The sequence below is a fragment of the Micropterus salmoides genome, unplaced genomic scaffold (genome assembly GCF_014851395.1).
Source record: "Micropterus salmoides isolate LMB-PRFRI ecotype aquatic unplaced genomic scaffold, ASM1485139v1 Ms_hic_scaffold_11, whole genome shotgun sequence".
NCBI lineage: Eukaryota > Metazoa > Chordata > Actinopteri > Centrarchiformes > Centrarchidae > Micropterus > Micropterus salmoides.
The window spans coordinates 7530126-7545493 of record NW_024040152.1 but is presented as its reverse complement, the minus strand read 5'-3'; the positions used below and the strand labels follow the sequence as shown (position 1 = coordinate 7545493).

General features: G+C 40.2%; 1 protein-coding gene across 1 annotated transcript in view; it reads right to left on the bottom strand.

Moving 5' to 3' along the window:
* LOC119897089 (raftlin-like) overlaps window positions 1-15368 on the bottom strand; it is a 109104-nt gene that overhangs the window by 40454 nt on the left and 53282 nt on the right. The window contains exons 4-5 of the mRNA XM_038710648.1: window positions 12617-12725; window positions 6655-7141 (exon numbers count right to left, since the gene is read on the bottom strand). Of these exons, the coding sequence (XP_038566576.1) occupies window positions 6655-7141; window positions 12617-12725 (596 nt within the window). The remainder of the gene's footprint in view (window positions 1-6654; window positions 7142-12616; window positions 12726-15368) is intronic.

Sequence of the window (15368 nt, the reverse complement as noted above, 5' to 3'; positions counted from 1 at the left end):
CGTCCATCCGTCCGGCAGACACCCAGGAAGAATGAATCATTTATAACCATTTCTTGTCTGGCTCTTCTGACTGATGTGACAGCTGGACACCAAATTCCCTAAATCTTCTCATTTGTCACTCTTGAGAAAAGTTGAATCAAAGCAGAATATTCACACACGCTCCCCTCCCCATGTTACCCATGTTACAACAAGGACAATATGGCAAACAAATCTTGGACAACACACAACAACAAAATGACTTGACTTCCCATCCAACATGCCTCCAAATTGCCAAAACAACACATTTCCTGATTGATTATGTAGCAATCTGTATCATATAAACAGGTTAACAGTTTATGTGCACAAGCCTGAGATGATCTGTCACTACAGTTTGTCCCATGAATCCTTTCTGTATATGTGAGCTTCAGGCAAGTCATGAAAAAGACTGCTTTTGAAGAATTGTGTTACGTATACTAACTGATTTAGAAATGCAGTAAAGCTTTGGGTCACAGCTCTTATATTCTGTAATCATGTTGTAATTAGATAAGTAACAACATTAAACCATAATCGACACAGATGATTCCATTAATAACAGCTTGACATTAAATAAAAGCCACTTGTAAGAAACATTCTGCCTGGCCTCTGTCTTTCTCACAATATTAGATTTTTTTCTGTACATTAGCTGAGAGCTTTCCATGCAAGTCTAATTATACCATGATTATGGCACTAAGGCTTTCTGGGTCTGAAAACATCTTTTTAGCAGTGCTCTGTTCACATGAGACATACTGGAGCATCAGAGTGATTAAGTGGAAACATCAGGTGGAAGAGGACTATCGTCTCATATTTATATGTAGGTAAAACATGTCTTGCAGATGTCCATCATTCTGGACTGCAGGGAAGATTGCAAGTCAAACCCGTGCTTTAATCAGGCATTCTTTGGTATTTAAGAAATTATTTTGAGAACTTTTTAGGTGTGTTATTGTACACAGACCGATACAGAATACAGAATAACAGCATGGCAGGCTATAAACTTGAAAATCCTGATTTGAGTACTGCCCTTTATATCTGACTCTCCACAGTATGTGCAGAAATTTTGCAGCTGAAACACTGTAAAATGCAAATAAAGTCATTTAAACAACAGAATTTCACTTGAATTTCAATAACAACATACTGTTTTGTTTCAGGGTGGGCTGTGATTGACTAGATGCATCATTACAATGCATCAAAAAACATACTACATTGTTCTATTTCCAGCTGCAATGCAAGTTTCAAAGTGCCTGAGCTTCGCAAGGTAAAGCTGTGTCAGAAGCACTGGGAGTCAGTTGGTTGTTGCCACTTTGATTTGCAGACGAGCATATACTTTATTGTTAGGAAGAACACAAGGTTAAAAATAAATTGATCTTTAAGAAACTCTACTAATAACCAACATAAATCTCTTAAGTATCTTGCCAAGCTCACCGCTCCTCCTGTCCCCCTGTGCTACAGTGGCCTGTAAATGACACAAGGGAGCATTACTGTACAATAGAAACAAATAAACTTTTCAGAGCAGATCTGCTGGAGAGGTTTCTTTTGCCAAGAAACAGTGGTAATAATACTGCAGTGTCATTTGCTTTTTGCTGAACAAGGTTTGAAAAGTAACTGGCCCTGATCAATAACTATTAATGTTTGAGAGAATTATTATGGTCATTTTGTGCTTTATGGCAGTAAAACGGTACCTAATGCCCCAATTATTTCATATTTATAGCTATACTTGAGAAGCCTCGTGTCTGACACGCACACAAACACACACACACACACACACACACACACGAAGAGTATGACTGAGTCGTTTGAGCCAAATCACACAAATTCAATACATCAACAGACGACCTAAGCCTTTCAGAATAAAGTCTGTGCAGCTAACCTGACTCTTGTTGTTGCTGGCAGCCTGGCTAACAAGAAAATAAGTGCATGAGTGTCGTTAGGACTTTGAAAGCATGTTGCTTCAAAGGCTTATCTGATGGCAGCCAGTCTGTCCAAATGACGAGGTCAGTGGCAGTAACCCTGCTATGATCTTAGCAGGGTGGCTTTCCAACACGACATGTCATCATTTCAATGTCTGTTTCCATAATCTGAGAAGCTGGACACTGATCCCATCAGAGCAGAGATAACACTGATCCCAAGGATAAGCAGCTGAAAGCACATTGATGAAGATGTTCTGACTGATAGTCCTCAGGGTTTACATCTATGATAAAGCTCTTTTCTTAATTCTAGGTTGTTTGTTTAAAGCTTGTTATGTTTGTTTGTGTTGATAAACAAGAAACTCACTCAAGACTTTTTAGCATCAGAGGAACGGATATATCAGGTAATTAAACACTTTGTGTTTTAATTGTGTTAATTAATGTTGATGGAGCCTCAATATCCTATTTTTCCCTTTTTTGTGGATGAGCTTCTCATACATTTTCACTTCATTTTCACTTATAGCATCTCCTGCACACTTTCTTATCCCAACTCTATCTTCTATAATATACTGTACATTCATATACTACTGATTTGCATTGTGGGTAATGTTTTTCCCGAATCCAGGAACATTGTACAAAAGACAGGGCCCATGTGTTGTAAGATTTAGGCTACTAAAATATTTGGTCAAGGTTACGGAAAGAGTTTTTTATGTTGGAATGAATGTTGGAAAGTCAACACATCTTGTCCTTTGCCTTCAATCAGCTTTGACTTTATCAATATTTTATCACCACAACCTCTCCCTTATCTTACCTAAGAGCATTGAGTTGCCTAAACACAAACATAAAAGTGTTACTCATACTTTAGGTTCCAGTAGCTAAAAAGACATAAAAGAGATAAATATTGTATAGTATGAATGTTATTAAAAAATAATCCAGGTGGCATTTAATTTCCCACAAAATATTTTTGCTCATGCAAATTGTATCTGTGAGTAATTTTCAGGAAACAGGGTTGTCTTATCCAGACATAATTGTACAGCTGTTACTAGCATGCTATACTTTCCATTTGCTCCTCCATCAGAATCCCTTTCCTTCCAACCATCCAAGCATCTGAGTCCCCAAACTTATGGGCTCAGTTTTTATCCAGAGCTCCAGTCTCAATAATGGAGATCGTCTTTCGCCCGTAAGCCACACACGTTCGCCAGGACCACTGCCAACACTTGCACAGTGTTCACCTCAAGATCTTAGGATTAGTGAGGACAAGCCAGCAGTAGCCGAGACTCTTGGTCCTCTTCAGCAGACTGGGCATTAGTAGAGAGGGACATGGGAGCTTGGCAGGCTCCCCTACCACCCCAGCTGGCTGCTACACCGGCGCTGCTGGCGTTGTCGAAGAGATTCAGGGGGATGAAGGTGGGGGTAGAGGGAGAGCTGTAAAGCTGAGGGAGGTAGAGGACGAGGCAGTGGGGGATTATCTCACTGCAAAATGCACTGTAGGGAGGCCCAGATGGACCAGTGGGCCGTGGTGTCTGCAGTGATGCCAAGAGTGTTAACTTACCGCATATACATAAAGACACACGCAGACCAAAGCACAGAGGATGTGCACACCAAAGAGTACATTCATTACGCAAAACCCCGTATTAGGTGGTTAGAAACAAATATACAGTATATATACAAACATGCGTTAACGCTCCCACTGGGTGTCAAATGTGCAGTATGCACAGTATGCACTGACACGTATCACAAATAGATTCTGTGAGAGGAGGAGAGACTGTAGGAGGGGGGTGAGAGTGGTGGGTGTCTCCATCTGTCAATTTGAAATGCTCAGATAAAGCCAAAACTATAAATGTCTGTGCTAATTTCAACACCATTCCCACAGAAAAGGGGGCTACCATGAATAACTTAAAGATGTGTAGCTACGCCTCACTTTCTGGGAAGACAGAAGCAAGCCATGAAATTTTCTGTTTCCAAAAAGAAATCGACAAAACTATTGTGGTTAATTTCACAGACTCCCTGCTTCATCGGCTAAGTCTGAGTGTGAATTTGTATACATCACAGCTATATGGCAATTCCTTTTGTGTAAAGGATAGAGAGGATTATATCCCAAGGCAGCACATTGTTGTGTAACATTGAGGCAATAGGCAATAGCAGGAAATGACACCTCCGCAGCTGCCAAGTGTTTCAAGAGGGATCTACAGTGGCACCATGCTGTTCTTTAGACAGCCAAAAGGTATGACTCCAGATAAAACAAAAACACAAGTAACACAGATTTGCAGAGGTGTGGACTCGAGTCACATGACTTGGACTCAGTCAGACTCCAATCACAAAAATTATGACTTTAGACTCGACTTTGACTTTAACACCAATGACTCGTGACTTCACTTGGACTTGAGCCTTTTGACTTGAGCTGACTTGACACTCCCCATGCCCAAATATAAATTATGATATAAACTTGCGCGGTGCTCAATTAGACTGGTGCGTGTGGCTTCCTCCAGCAAGAGGGAGCAATCACTGACACTCGTTTTGTTCTATAAATCCAGCGCACCTCTTTCCTTTACAGCTGAGCCGCTCGTCCCTGTCTAAAAGGTATGTTCAGTGTTGCTTTACCTGATCGGTGCTTGTAAAATATCCACTGTGTCTGCGTCTTCTAACGTCATAGCGATTTATAGTTTTCTCACCGCTGGTTTCTGTCACTGCATCTCCCGACAAAACACCACGGTTTTATTTCAGCGTTCTGTAACGTAACTTTGTCAACTCGAGTAGTTCACCTGTCTCCTGCTCTGCTCCCTTCCATGTACACACACACACACACACACACACACACACACACACACACACACACACACACACACACAGCCATCCGTCACCCAAAGCTGTCAACTTGGGGGAAACTGTGCTGCTGTCGTCCTCTTGCACTGTAGATGCTGCATAAAGTTAAAAATGTTGGATTATTGTTTGTTATTTCATGGGCTATATTAAATTTTGGAGTAATGCATATATAATAGTTTTTAAAAAGAAAGTATTACATTTTAGAAGTTAAATAGTTTAATGTTTCCTAAGGCAATGAGTAATACTGTTAAATAATTGTGATCTCAATATTGACCAAAATAATTAGCAGCCCTACATGAACATTTAATTTAATTCATGAAATTATGGAACATTTGTTGTGTGAAACAGCACCTCTGCTTTCTTTCTGTACAGGCTAAAGCTTCATTCAATACATTTTTTTATTTTTAACTTGTAAAAACTTTTGAAATGGTTTTTAAATTTGGTGAAGAGCGAATTATGACTTGTTTAGGACTCGAAACTCGACTTGACTTGGACTTGTTGGTCCTTGACTTGAGACTTGACTCGGATTTGCCAGTCATCGGTCTGGACTTGGGACTCGACTTGGGACTTGAGCGCTAAGACTTGAGACTTGACTCTGACTTGTAAAACGATGACTTGGTCCCACCTCTGCAGATTTGTAGACAGATATTGGATAAAGATTAGAAACTGTCCATTTAAATCTACGTGAAAATGTGAGACAAGAAGCTACAGTTTAGGACTCAACCTCCAACTGCTTTAGCTGCTCTGGGACCAGCTGTGTCACTGTGTTGTTTGATGAGGGAGCTCACAGGTATGCATGTTAACATGCCGCACAAAAGAAAAACATGCAGTTTCATTAATCATTTTGGAATTAATGCTATAACATTCATCCAATGTGCTTAATGATGTAGAAGTCAGCCTGAGTTGCATCAGTATTGAGCCTGTTGTGATGCAGCAGTTGTGGCCTTTCACAGTTTGAAGTTTTGACCTTTAATTATCTTAATTATCATCCCTCATTAGGCCTTTCTGTGTAATTTGTAAGGATGGCTGTGGGACAGGTCTCATGTCATTTGGACTTCTTGTCAAGTTTTAAAGCTTAGTAAAGTTTTGAAAATTTGACCTTTAATTATAAGGCCCCCATTGGGCCAATTAGTGTATTTTCCTTCAAAGGGTCTGTTCACCAAAATAATAAAATAACATATTTACTCACTCCCCTCCAATGACATGTAGCCATGTGAATACATTTTATTTATTTTATACACCCTCATTCTGAGATATCAGCCTCCCAGAATTCTGCGTCCACCGTGGTACAATGGCTGTTTACAGTACTGTGTCTGTAGTGCTCACTTTTTTTCCCTCTCTCTAAGTTTGGAAAAAATGGACCAGCTGTTGGCTGTTTTGGAGTAAAATGTAAAAACAAACAAACAAACAAACAAAAACTTCAGGTACCCAACAACAGCCAGTGAAATATTAAAAAATAATCAAACAAAATGCGAACATTTGTTTCTGAAGAAGGAAACTTTGCTTTTACAAACCTTTGTTGTCATGGTACCGAATTTATTCAGAAAAATATCTTTACTAATGGTTCTGAATATTTACATATATACATGTATATATCTGCACTTGTACCTGTAGGTTAATTCATGTAGATTACTTTCTGTCTCTTAGTACTTTCTACCTTTATTTATTCATTTATTTGTATTCTGTATAACTGCAGCAGATGAAATGTTTCCATGTCTGTCCATTACCCAGAACAGGAATCATCCAATAAAAACATATCTTCACCGACTGTTGCGACTGTCCCCCCTCTTTCCCTCCAGGTTCACTGATTTTTTACAGCACAGTATGAGTTTCACAATCCTAAAATACATTTTTTGTTTAACACCTTTCCTTTTAGTTTGAGTTTATGATGGGAACAACAGAGACCACTCACCTTCGCCCCTCCGCTGACGGTATCTCGGCCTCTCCTTTGTGTCTCTGCCACTGTCTTTGTTGTTATTGTGACACGGAGAGTCCTCCTCTGTCAGCTCCTCACCATGCTCCAGATCTCCCTCTGATATTGGAGATGCTGCTGGCGAGATCTCATCCACACTGCCCTCCACCCGGATCCCTGAATGGTTCTCAGTGTTCTCACTTTGATTGTTCTCCCTACCCGGTGCTCCTTCCCCGGCCTCGCATGATGCTTCCTCATTCCCCTCTTTGTCCACTGCGCCAGCTTGAGCTCCAGGTTCTGCGTTGTTTCTGGGGCTTGAGGGATTAGAGGGGCTGCAGCTGCCCAGGGAACCGAGTACAGAGCTGGGGCTGGAGTGCAGGGAAAGGGAGGGGGTGTCTGGTTCTCTGATCCTGGTGCATGGGGCCCCATAGGGTTCCTGGACAAATCCCACAAACATGACCCCCTGGTCAGCAGCATCTTGGATCTGCTGTTGGGAGCATGAACAAAAAAACATAAGTTAGAATGACGAGACACATGCTACAAATACAGGCCACTGCTGCCACATTGCATTCACTGATTTTGATTTGATTGGAGCTAAAATGATTAGACAAGCAACTATTTTGAAAATGGATGGAAAAATACCAAACATTCTCCGCTTCCAGCTTCTTAAATGTAAGAATTTATATACTTATGAATTCATTATATTTAGGTTTGAGCTGCTCTGAGACATTGTAATGGGTATTTTTTTCACAATTTGTTCTACAATTCAGAGACTAAAGGATTAAATGATTAATCGGGAAAGTGATCCTCAGACTAATCAATGATAAAAGTAATCTTTAGTTGCAGCCCTAGATCTGATTGCATGTACTGTTAAAGATTTTGGATGTGAAGCTTCTGCAGCACACATTAGTTTTGGGTTTAGAGCATCAGCAAAATGCCAAAAATGTAAATTCATGATGCAAAATAAGAACAATCTACCAAGCAGAACATATACAAGAAGTTATTTCCCAAAGGGCTCAAACTGAAACCAAACTTTCAGAATTAATTTGAAATTGAATTGTTTTTCCCACAATACTTTTCATGGAGTCCTCTGCATCTGTTGGATCTTTGTTTTTTCTAACTCTGCATTCTTTTCATTCCTACCCAACAGCTTCTCCAATCACACAGATGTTGATTAGATTGGAGCAGTCACAACCCTTGTCAGACCTGGGCCACATCCCAAACCCAACGCTCCACTTTTTTTGCTCTTGTCTTATTGACATCTGGCATTTTCTGTCAATATTGTGATTCTGCCGCGGAGCGAGATTGAAACGTTAACTGTCAGAGAATGTTAATGATGCCATTCTCCATTCTGGCGGTGCCAGTCTCTATCTCGAGCCACAGTGAGGGAAGAGAATAAAAATCAAATCAAATGTGCAGGTTATTCACTATGAAATTAAATTGGAAAACAGTCACATTGTTTCCAGCCATATTGTTTAATATCAGTGAACGCTCTCTGGGTGCTTCCACATCATATTCCTACCAATATGTTGAAATGGAATTGCTAAGATAAAAGGGAGCAACTGTTGTATCTCATTTAATGGTAATGCAGGCAGTCAGAGAGAGAGAGATGAATGGCTTTGACTGTCTAATGTTGGTGCAGATGATAGCAGAAATGTTGGCTGTTATGGCTGAATTTATTTTTAGTACCATTATTATCATTATTTTTATTTTATTAAATCCGTTGTTTGACAAAATAGAATCATTCAGATTAGATTTCTTTTTCCAGAGACATCTTACCAACAGTCCAGCAACAAATATGGCAGATAAACCACAAATAGAGTGCAGATTCATCTTTCAGGAGAATTCAAATAAGTAAATAACTAATAAAATAGTCTAGCACTGAAATCACTATCTGATTAATTGATTAGCCGACTAAGACGCAATTTAAGTAATTTATTGAGCAGAAATTCCAAACATTTGCTGCTTCCAGCTTATTAAATGTGAGGATTTGCCGCTTTTCTCTGTTTGTATCAGTATGAAATGAATGTTCATAGTCAAAATGTGTCAGGCTGAATTTTCGGGAAATGTATGTGTATAAACTAAGATTTGTTGCTACAGCCATGCCAGCGGGTCCTTGAGTCTGTACTTGAGCTAAATGCTAACATCAGCACGGCAACATGCTCACAATGACAATGCTATCATGATGATTTTAGCAGTTAATGTTTATCACGTTATCCATTTTGGTTCAGCATGTTAGCAAGATTACATTATTAGCACTAAATAGACAGTACGGCTGAGGTTGACGGGAATGTCATTAGCTTTGCAAGTATTTGGTCATAAACCAAAGAACTTGACATGTTTATTAACCATAATGTTATTTCAATTCATCCTGGAGGGAATCTAAATATCTGAACCAAATATCAAGCCAATCCATCTAACTGACATTTCACTAAAAAACTAAAATGTGATGCTAGGGGAAAATTAAGGATTCACACAAGTCATTAGGATTTATCCTCTCAGGAACATGACTGTCTGTACAAAATGTCATGGCAATCCATCCAACAGTTGTTGAGATATTTCAGTCTAGACCAAAGTGGAGGATGACTGGCTGACTGGCGGACCAACATTGCATTCCTGGAGCCATGCTGCTAGGGTGGCTATTGATGCATGAAGACATTTAGAATATGTCCATTTGATTTAATGATCGTGCAGCTGTAAAAAAAACAGTATGGTCTTAGGTTTGAGTGCCCTCAGTATAAACACAGTTTTGCTTCATTTTAAAGCTGGAACAAGATGCTACAGATAAAGCTACTAACCAGAGGGAAACAAAAGTGGAAAACTGGACGCTAAGAGACAAATTTATTATGAGAATAATTGCAGGTTGTAGCCCTTTAAGAGTCATGTCCTATATACACTTGTGGGATCTACTGTAACACATTTTCAATACAGAATAAATAAAGATAAGATCAAAAATTAGCAGTCTTTTAAACTTCTTAATTGAAATGAACAGACAAGTTGCACTGGCTCAGAAGGAATCACCTCAGGTCAAGAAAATGAGGTTTCGAGGTCGAAAAGGAAATCTACGCATAGCATCATTTCTCTTCATTAACCACAGTGACGACGAGGACAAACTTGATGAAAAATATTCTGGAAGCAGCTTCCCTTATTCTGCCACCAGAATATCAACAGCCTGCAGTGAAAAACCCATTTCAATTTTGACTTGAGACCACATTTCCTATTTCCCCCGTAAGTTATTAAAGTGGCACCAGGAGGAGGTGTCTGAAGGTCAAGATGAAAACCCCGGAGAGAGAGGGATTGAGCAGAGAGCATGAGGGGAGAGATGACAGAAAGAGAGGCAGAGGGATAACGACAGAAATTGAGATAGTGAGGAAGAGAAAGGAAAGAAAATGAGAGGAAAAAAAGAGACAAAAAGAGAGGAAAAACTGAAAGAAACAGAATCCAAGAGAGAGAGGCTGAAGGGAATGTACTACTCCGCTCACTTCTCTACCACTCATCCATGTCCACTTCCTTTTTAATAGATTTCTAGCATGGCTTCCTCCTCCAGCAGGCCTGTAGCAGCTCAGAAGATTAAAATGATAACCAACAGTAATGAGGTCCTACAGGACTGTGGTTGCATGACTAATCGAAGGGCAAAATGTACAGAAAAGTTCAGGAGTGAGGCTTCAAAGGCCGACACAACAGTCAGTAATATACAGATTAAGCAGGGGGGGTTGAATCATGATGATGCAGCAAAACCAGGTCACAAGAGAGGAGGGTGTGTTAATATATATCATCTGAAGTGCCATTTCAAACAGCCTTTCTACAGCAGTGCATTCATAATGGTGACATACACTACAGAGCCAATTCATTATCAGATCGGTGAACGTGATTTCAGCATTCTGGCTCTCTTAGCTGCTTTCATCCCCTCTATGGAAAACACAGAAATGTTAAGCTATTTGGTTTGCTAATTAACACTAAACCATTAAGAAAACACAGCTTTTAGCATATTACATACATACTTTTAGATAGGGGAAAGCCCTACAATTGAACAATTGAATTGCAGCCAAATCAGAAATATTTAACTCTGTATGAACCCAAAAATAAATCCTTTCATCTTGTGATGTCTTGAAGACAGATTTAGAAAACTATTATGGATTTGAGGAGAGAGACATTTATGGATTATGGTTTTAAAAAAACTGCTAAATAAAAACAAAAGGTGAAAAATGCATTTGCTCAAGTAGTGATCTTTTTGGCTACTTCCAGTACCTGTTAGTGTACAATTTTTGAAGTACTTTCATTATGTGTAACTTTATACTTTCTATGCAATCTTTCAAGGGGAAACATTGTACGTTTTACTCCACTACATGTTTATGAAAGCTGCTTGTTACTTTGAAAATAAAGATTTTACATACAAAACACTAAACTTGTAAAATGGGTTATTCTTTGTAATGAGTATTTTACTTATGTTACTCTACATTGTGCTGCTAAAATATGTCTGTATTTTTTCTTGTATTGGAGCTTTTTTAAACTGCTGTATTGCTCCTTTCACCTTAATCAAGGATCTGAATTAGAGCCCTTACAGGTCTGCTCAGTTCCTAGTAACCAAGACCTGACCTGAGGACCTGAGGCGGCCTGGCTCTGAGCTACTAGCTCTGTATTATAATTATAGCAGGAGGAAAATGTATTATTTTGAGGTGAGATGGAGAGTGTGAACTGTGAAATGCGGGCAAACTGACATGTGTTGCTGCTCTTTGTGACCGCTGTTGCTCGTTAATTGGTGGCACATCATCCTGCAGTGTTGGTGGTCTTTCTCTATTTGTCAGGTCCACCACCTTTTGGATTGGGTCCAATTATCCTTAAGTCTGTCCTTGAGGCAGTGGTGGAAAGTCACTAAGTACATTTACTCAAGTCCAATTTTGAGGTACTTTTACAATTAAATTTTATACTACATTATACCTTCACTACATTTTCTACAGAGAAATATTACACTTTTTACTCCTCTACACAGTGACAAGTTACTTCACAGATTAGGGTTTTAAAGACAAAACCTTTAATCAATTTATAAAATATGAAACTGTGCTATGGATTAAACTTTACAACGGTGTGTAAACTGGTTAAAATGTGCTCCACCTTTCGATCAGGTCTTTTTTTTAAATACAAGTTTGGGTAGGTTTTGATCAAAAAACCATGAGGAATACAGCTTCTCACTTTCTGCTCTCCTGCCTTAATTTGACACCATGTAATTCATGATAAATTACTGCATGACAAAACTACAATTTATTTTTGTTTTTATACAACTTCGTTGACACTCCGATGTTACTTTGGCTCAAGCAGAAACTGTTCAGAATGTCAGATGCTGAAGTTAATAATAATCTACCACAAGCACATTTTTTGTAGTAGCAGTAGAAGCCTGTCAACATGGCTCAAAGGAGGGGCAACAAAATCAAAGTTGTAAATTTACCACTTATTCATACCTGACATCTCCTGAAATGCACACTTCACCATTACCCTTATGTTAAAAGAATCCTTTTATTGTCACTCCTCCAACATGGTGTACTTCATTGGCAACTGTGCTCCAAGCATCCTCTGACAAGCTGCTGTTAAAAGCCTTCAGCCTGACAGCAGCGTGCTTGCGAGCAAGTTAAACCATGTGGCTGATTCACGAAAATACAATTGTAAACATACAAACAAGGTGTTCTCTGAACCTTCAGACAGAGTGACATGCAGAACAAAGAAATTTAAGTTTTGGTAAGAGACTGAGTTTATATTTTGGTATTGGGAAAATTCATAATGTTCTCTTCTATGTCTGTGTTCACTCAGTATTTGATGTTAGAATATGCATCTTGGAAACAAGTCCCTACAATGTAAATGCATTCATCCCTCCCTATCTCTTGCTTCCTTCCGTCCTCCCTGCACCCCTCCTTCCAGCTGGGCTCAAACTGACAAAACCTTCAGCTTGGCATTTGCAATGCAGCCCTACCTTCTTGACGTAGCCCTGGATGAGCTCTGGGGTGGGCACCTGCTCAGCAGATAGACACTCTTCCAGCTGTAGTTTGTACGGTGGGCAGACTGACTGGCTCCTTTCCGCCCTGCAGGCACCACAGTGGGGGAGAGAGGACAATGAGTTTCAGCCTTTCAGCCAGCCGGCCTGCTGGACAAATGCTCACGATACACAAGGGTACCCATGCATTCACACACATGCAAACACACATTCACAAACAACCTAGATTTATAAAATTACAGTCATTCTGTAAAAAATCCACAAAGAGGGTGCTATTCACAGACCCAGGCATCAAATCTATAATGCAAAAATAATGCCCCATCAACAAATTACACTGCATCAAGAAGCTTAGTTAATGTTGTTGTTGCCCTGTGGGAGGCGAGAGAAAAATACAATAAAACACTTAGGTGAGACAAAGATCCACATGGATGAAAGAAAACACATGGGGAGCACAGAAAGCAGAAAATTCAATGCAAATCTCATCTTGCCCCCCACCACCTTCAGCCCTCCCTGCTGAGGCCATATCAGTATTTTGAGCGGGGAGAATCTATTTATATGGTGTTGTATTTTCCTTTTCAGTACTCTGGAGGAAATCCCAGACCTAGCCCTGAGGAGACTAATGCCCCAGCTTCCATCGCCCTGCTCCTTCTCCTGTTGACAAGGGGAAGGAGCCCTGCACGCCCTTTTCCTCAGTGTGCAGTGTGAGTCTATGTGCATATACAGTAGTTGTGTGTGTGTGTGTGTGTGTGTGTGAGTGTGTGCTCTGCGTGAGCTCTGGCTTTACACGGACACCTGATGTGTGAGAGGGTAAAAGATGCATGCGTGCATACTGGTGTGTGTATTAAAGGCTGTGCTTGCAGCTTCCCAGTATACGCAAGACTTCATCTGAATGCACACACATGTCCCTGCCTCCTTGTGTGTGTGCGTGTATGTGTTCCTGATGCCTTATCACAGTGATTTTTCTGTCTTGCCCCCCCCCCCTTGGGTGTAGATTGACCAGTTTAATGTTTAATTAATGTATAGCATAACTCCCCCCTTTACATTTTGACTACTAACTAGTTACATGACGTGTTTTTGTTCAAATGAAAGATGCCAATTAAAAGGACGCTCAACTATTTAATACTGTACTTGCAGTTCAAGAGACAGATAAAAAAAGAAAATCTGTGCAGCAGAAGGAGAGACTTCTTTCGTTGCCTGGTAAACAACCATTTTTCAAACTTCAATTTGTCACATAGACTTTCAATTAGTCTCCAAGCCCAAGCTGAGATAACTTGAGTAATTTTCTCAGACTTGACAAAGCTCCTTCCAGAGCTACAGCAGACATTATACAACTGTTTTTACAGACTGTGTAGTACTACCTGTGACAGACTGTGTAGTACTACCTGTCATTTTGACATTTAAAGTTGGAGTGCCCCTTTAAAGTTTGCTCAAGCTGCCAGAGTTTTTATACACAAGCTTGTTCTACTTTATTTACGGTGGAAACCGAGAGCAAGATTAGCCTCTTTATATTTTGCTGTTTGCTTTACATGTTTGCATGATGGGCCACACAAGTGTTTCTTCTCTGCCCTGTCAAAAATATGCCTATATTTTACATGCCATTTTACTGTCTGAATACATTTTGCTAACCTAAATCGTCTCAGACTTGCTAGAGTGAAACCACTCTTGTATTTTTCCCACATAAATCAGACTCACACAGTTTGAACATCACTGCATTATCACATTAAATCCCAGCTTTTCTGTTGGACTTCACAGCATAACCAAAGGCCCTCGTTCATGACACCCATCTAAAAATAAAAAATAAATTAAAAACACAGCGTCACCACCACACTTCTACTCTACTGTCACTGACACCCGTCGCTATGCGAATATCACTGTCACAGCACATTGCAGAGCAAAAACTGGGCCGGCTGACTTGTTAAGTACAAACTTTGCACGCTCTGTGAAACATTCATTACGACGAGATGAGAGCAGGCTCTCATTTTTCGCTGTGTCATAACATTCAAAGGCACAATGGCAGACGCCTGGTGGCACTGTCAAAAAAGGTGGATGTGTCCCTTGTTGGTTGCGACATAAAGCACAATCAACCAGCTTGGTTGTGCTCCAGGCACATCTTCAAGAAACAAAACAGAGAGAAACAGAGATACAGACAGGCAGCATAGTGTATACAGTGTAGTTAAGTGCAAATGTGTTGCATTTCCTTTCTTACATTCTAACTTGCTTTACAACATGTTTTGGCAATACTGTACTGAGAAGTCTGCACGTCCATGATTTTTTTAAATCAAGAACTGGCACTAGAATTCATATAATTTTGTGCTATCAAATGTTTTGTACAGAGAGGGTGTCCCTTCTTTTGAAATGGTGAACCACTCATTTTGGAATAAAATTGAATGGAGTGTCAGAGAGGGAAAAAGGCGTGTCAGAAGAACAACAATTCAAACGGTGCACTCAGTCCTGGAGGGAGGCCTCGGGTTAAAAATAGCAGCTGCATCACCTGCAGTCCATCTTCTCTGTGAAACAGTGACTTTTCATGCGGCGTGCAGCTCTGGCTGTCAGCCTCTGAGGTCTCGTGTGGTTAGACGGGTGTCAAATGCCAGCCTGCCCACCTGGAGCTCCCTCCTGGGTGAATACACCTGCTTACCACTCCCACCCCCTCTGTGTCTGTCCACAGATGGGTCACATGCTTCTTTTTGCCACAGAACATCTTGTGTTGGACTAATCGCTCCCGCTGGAG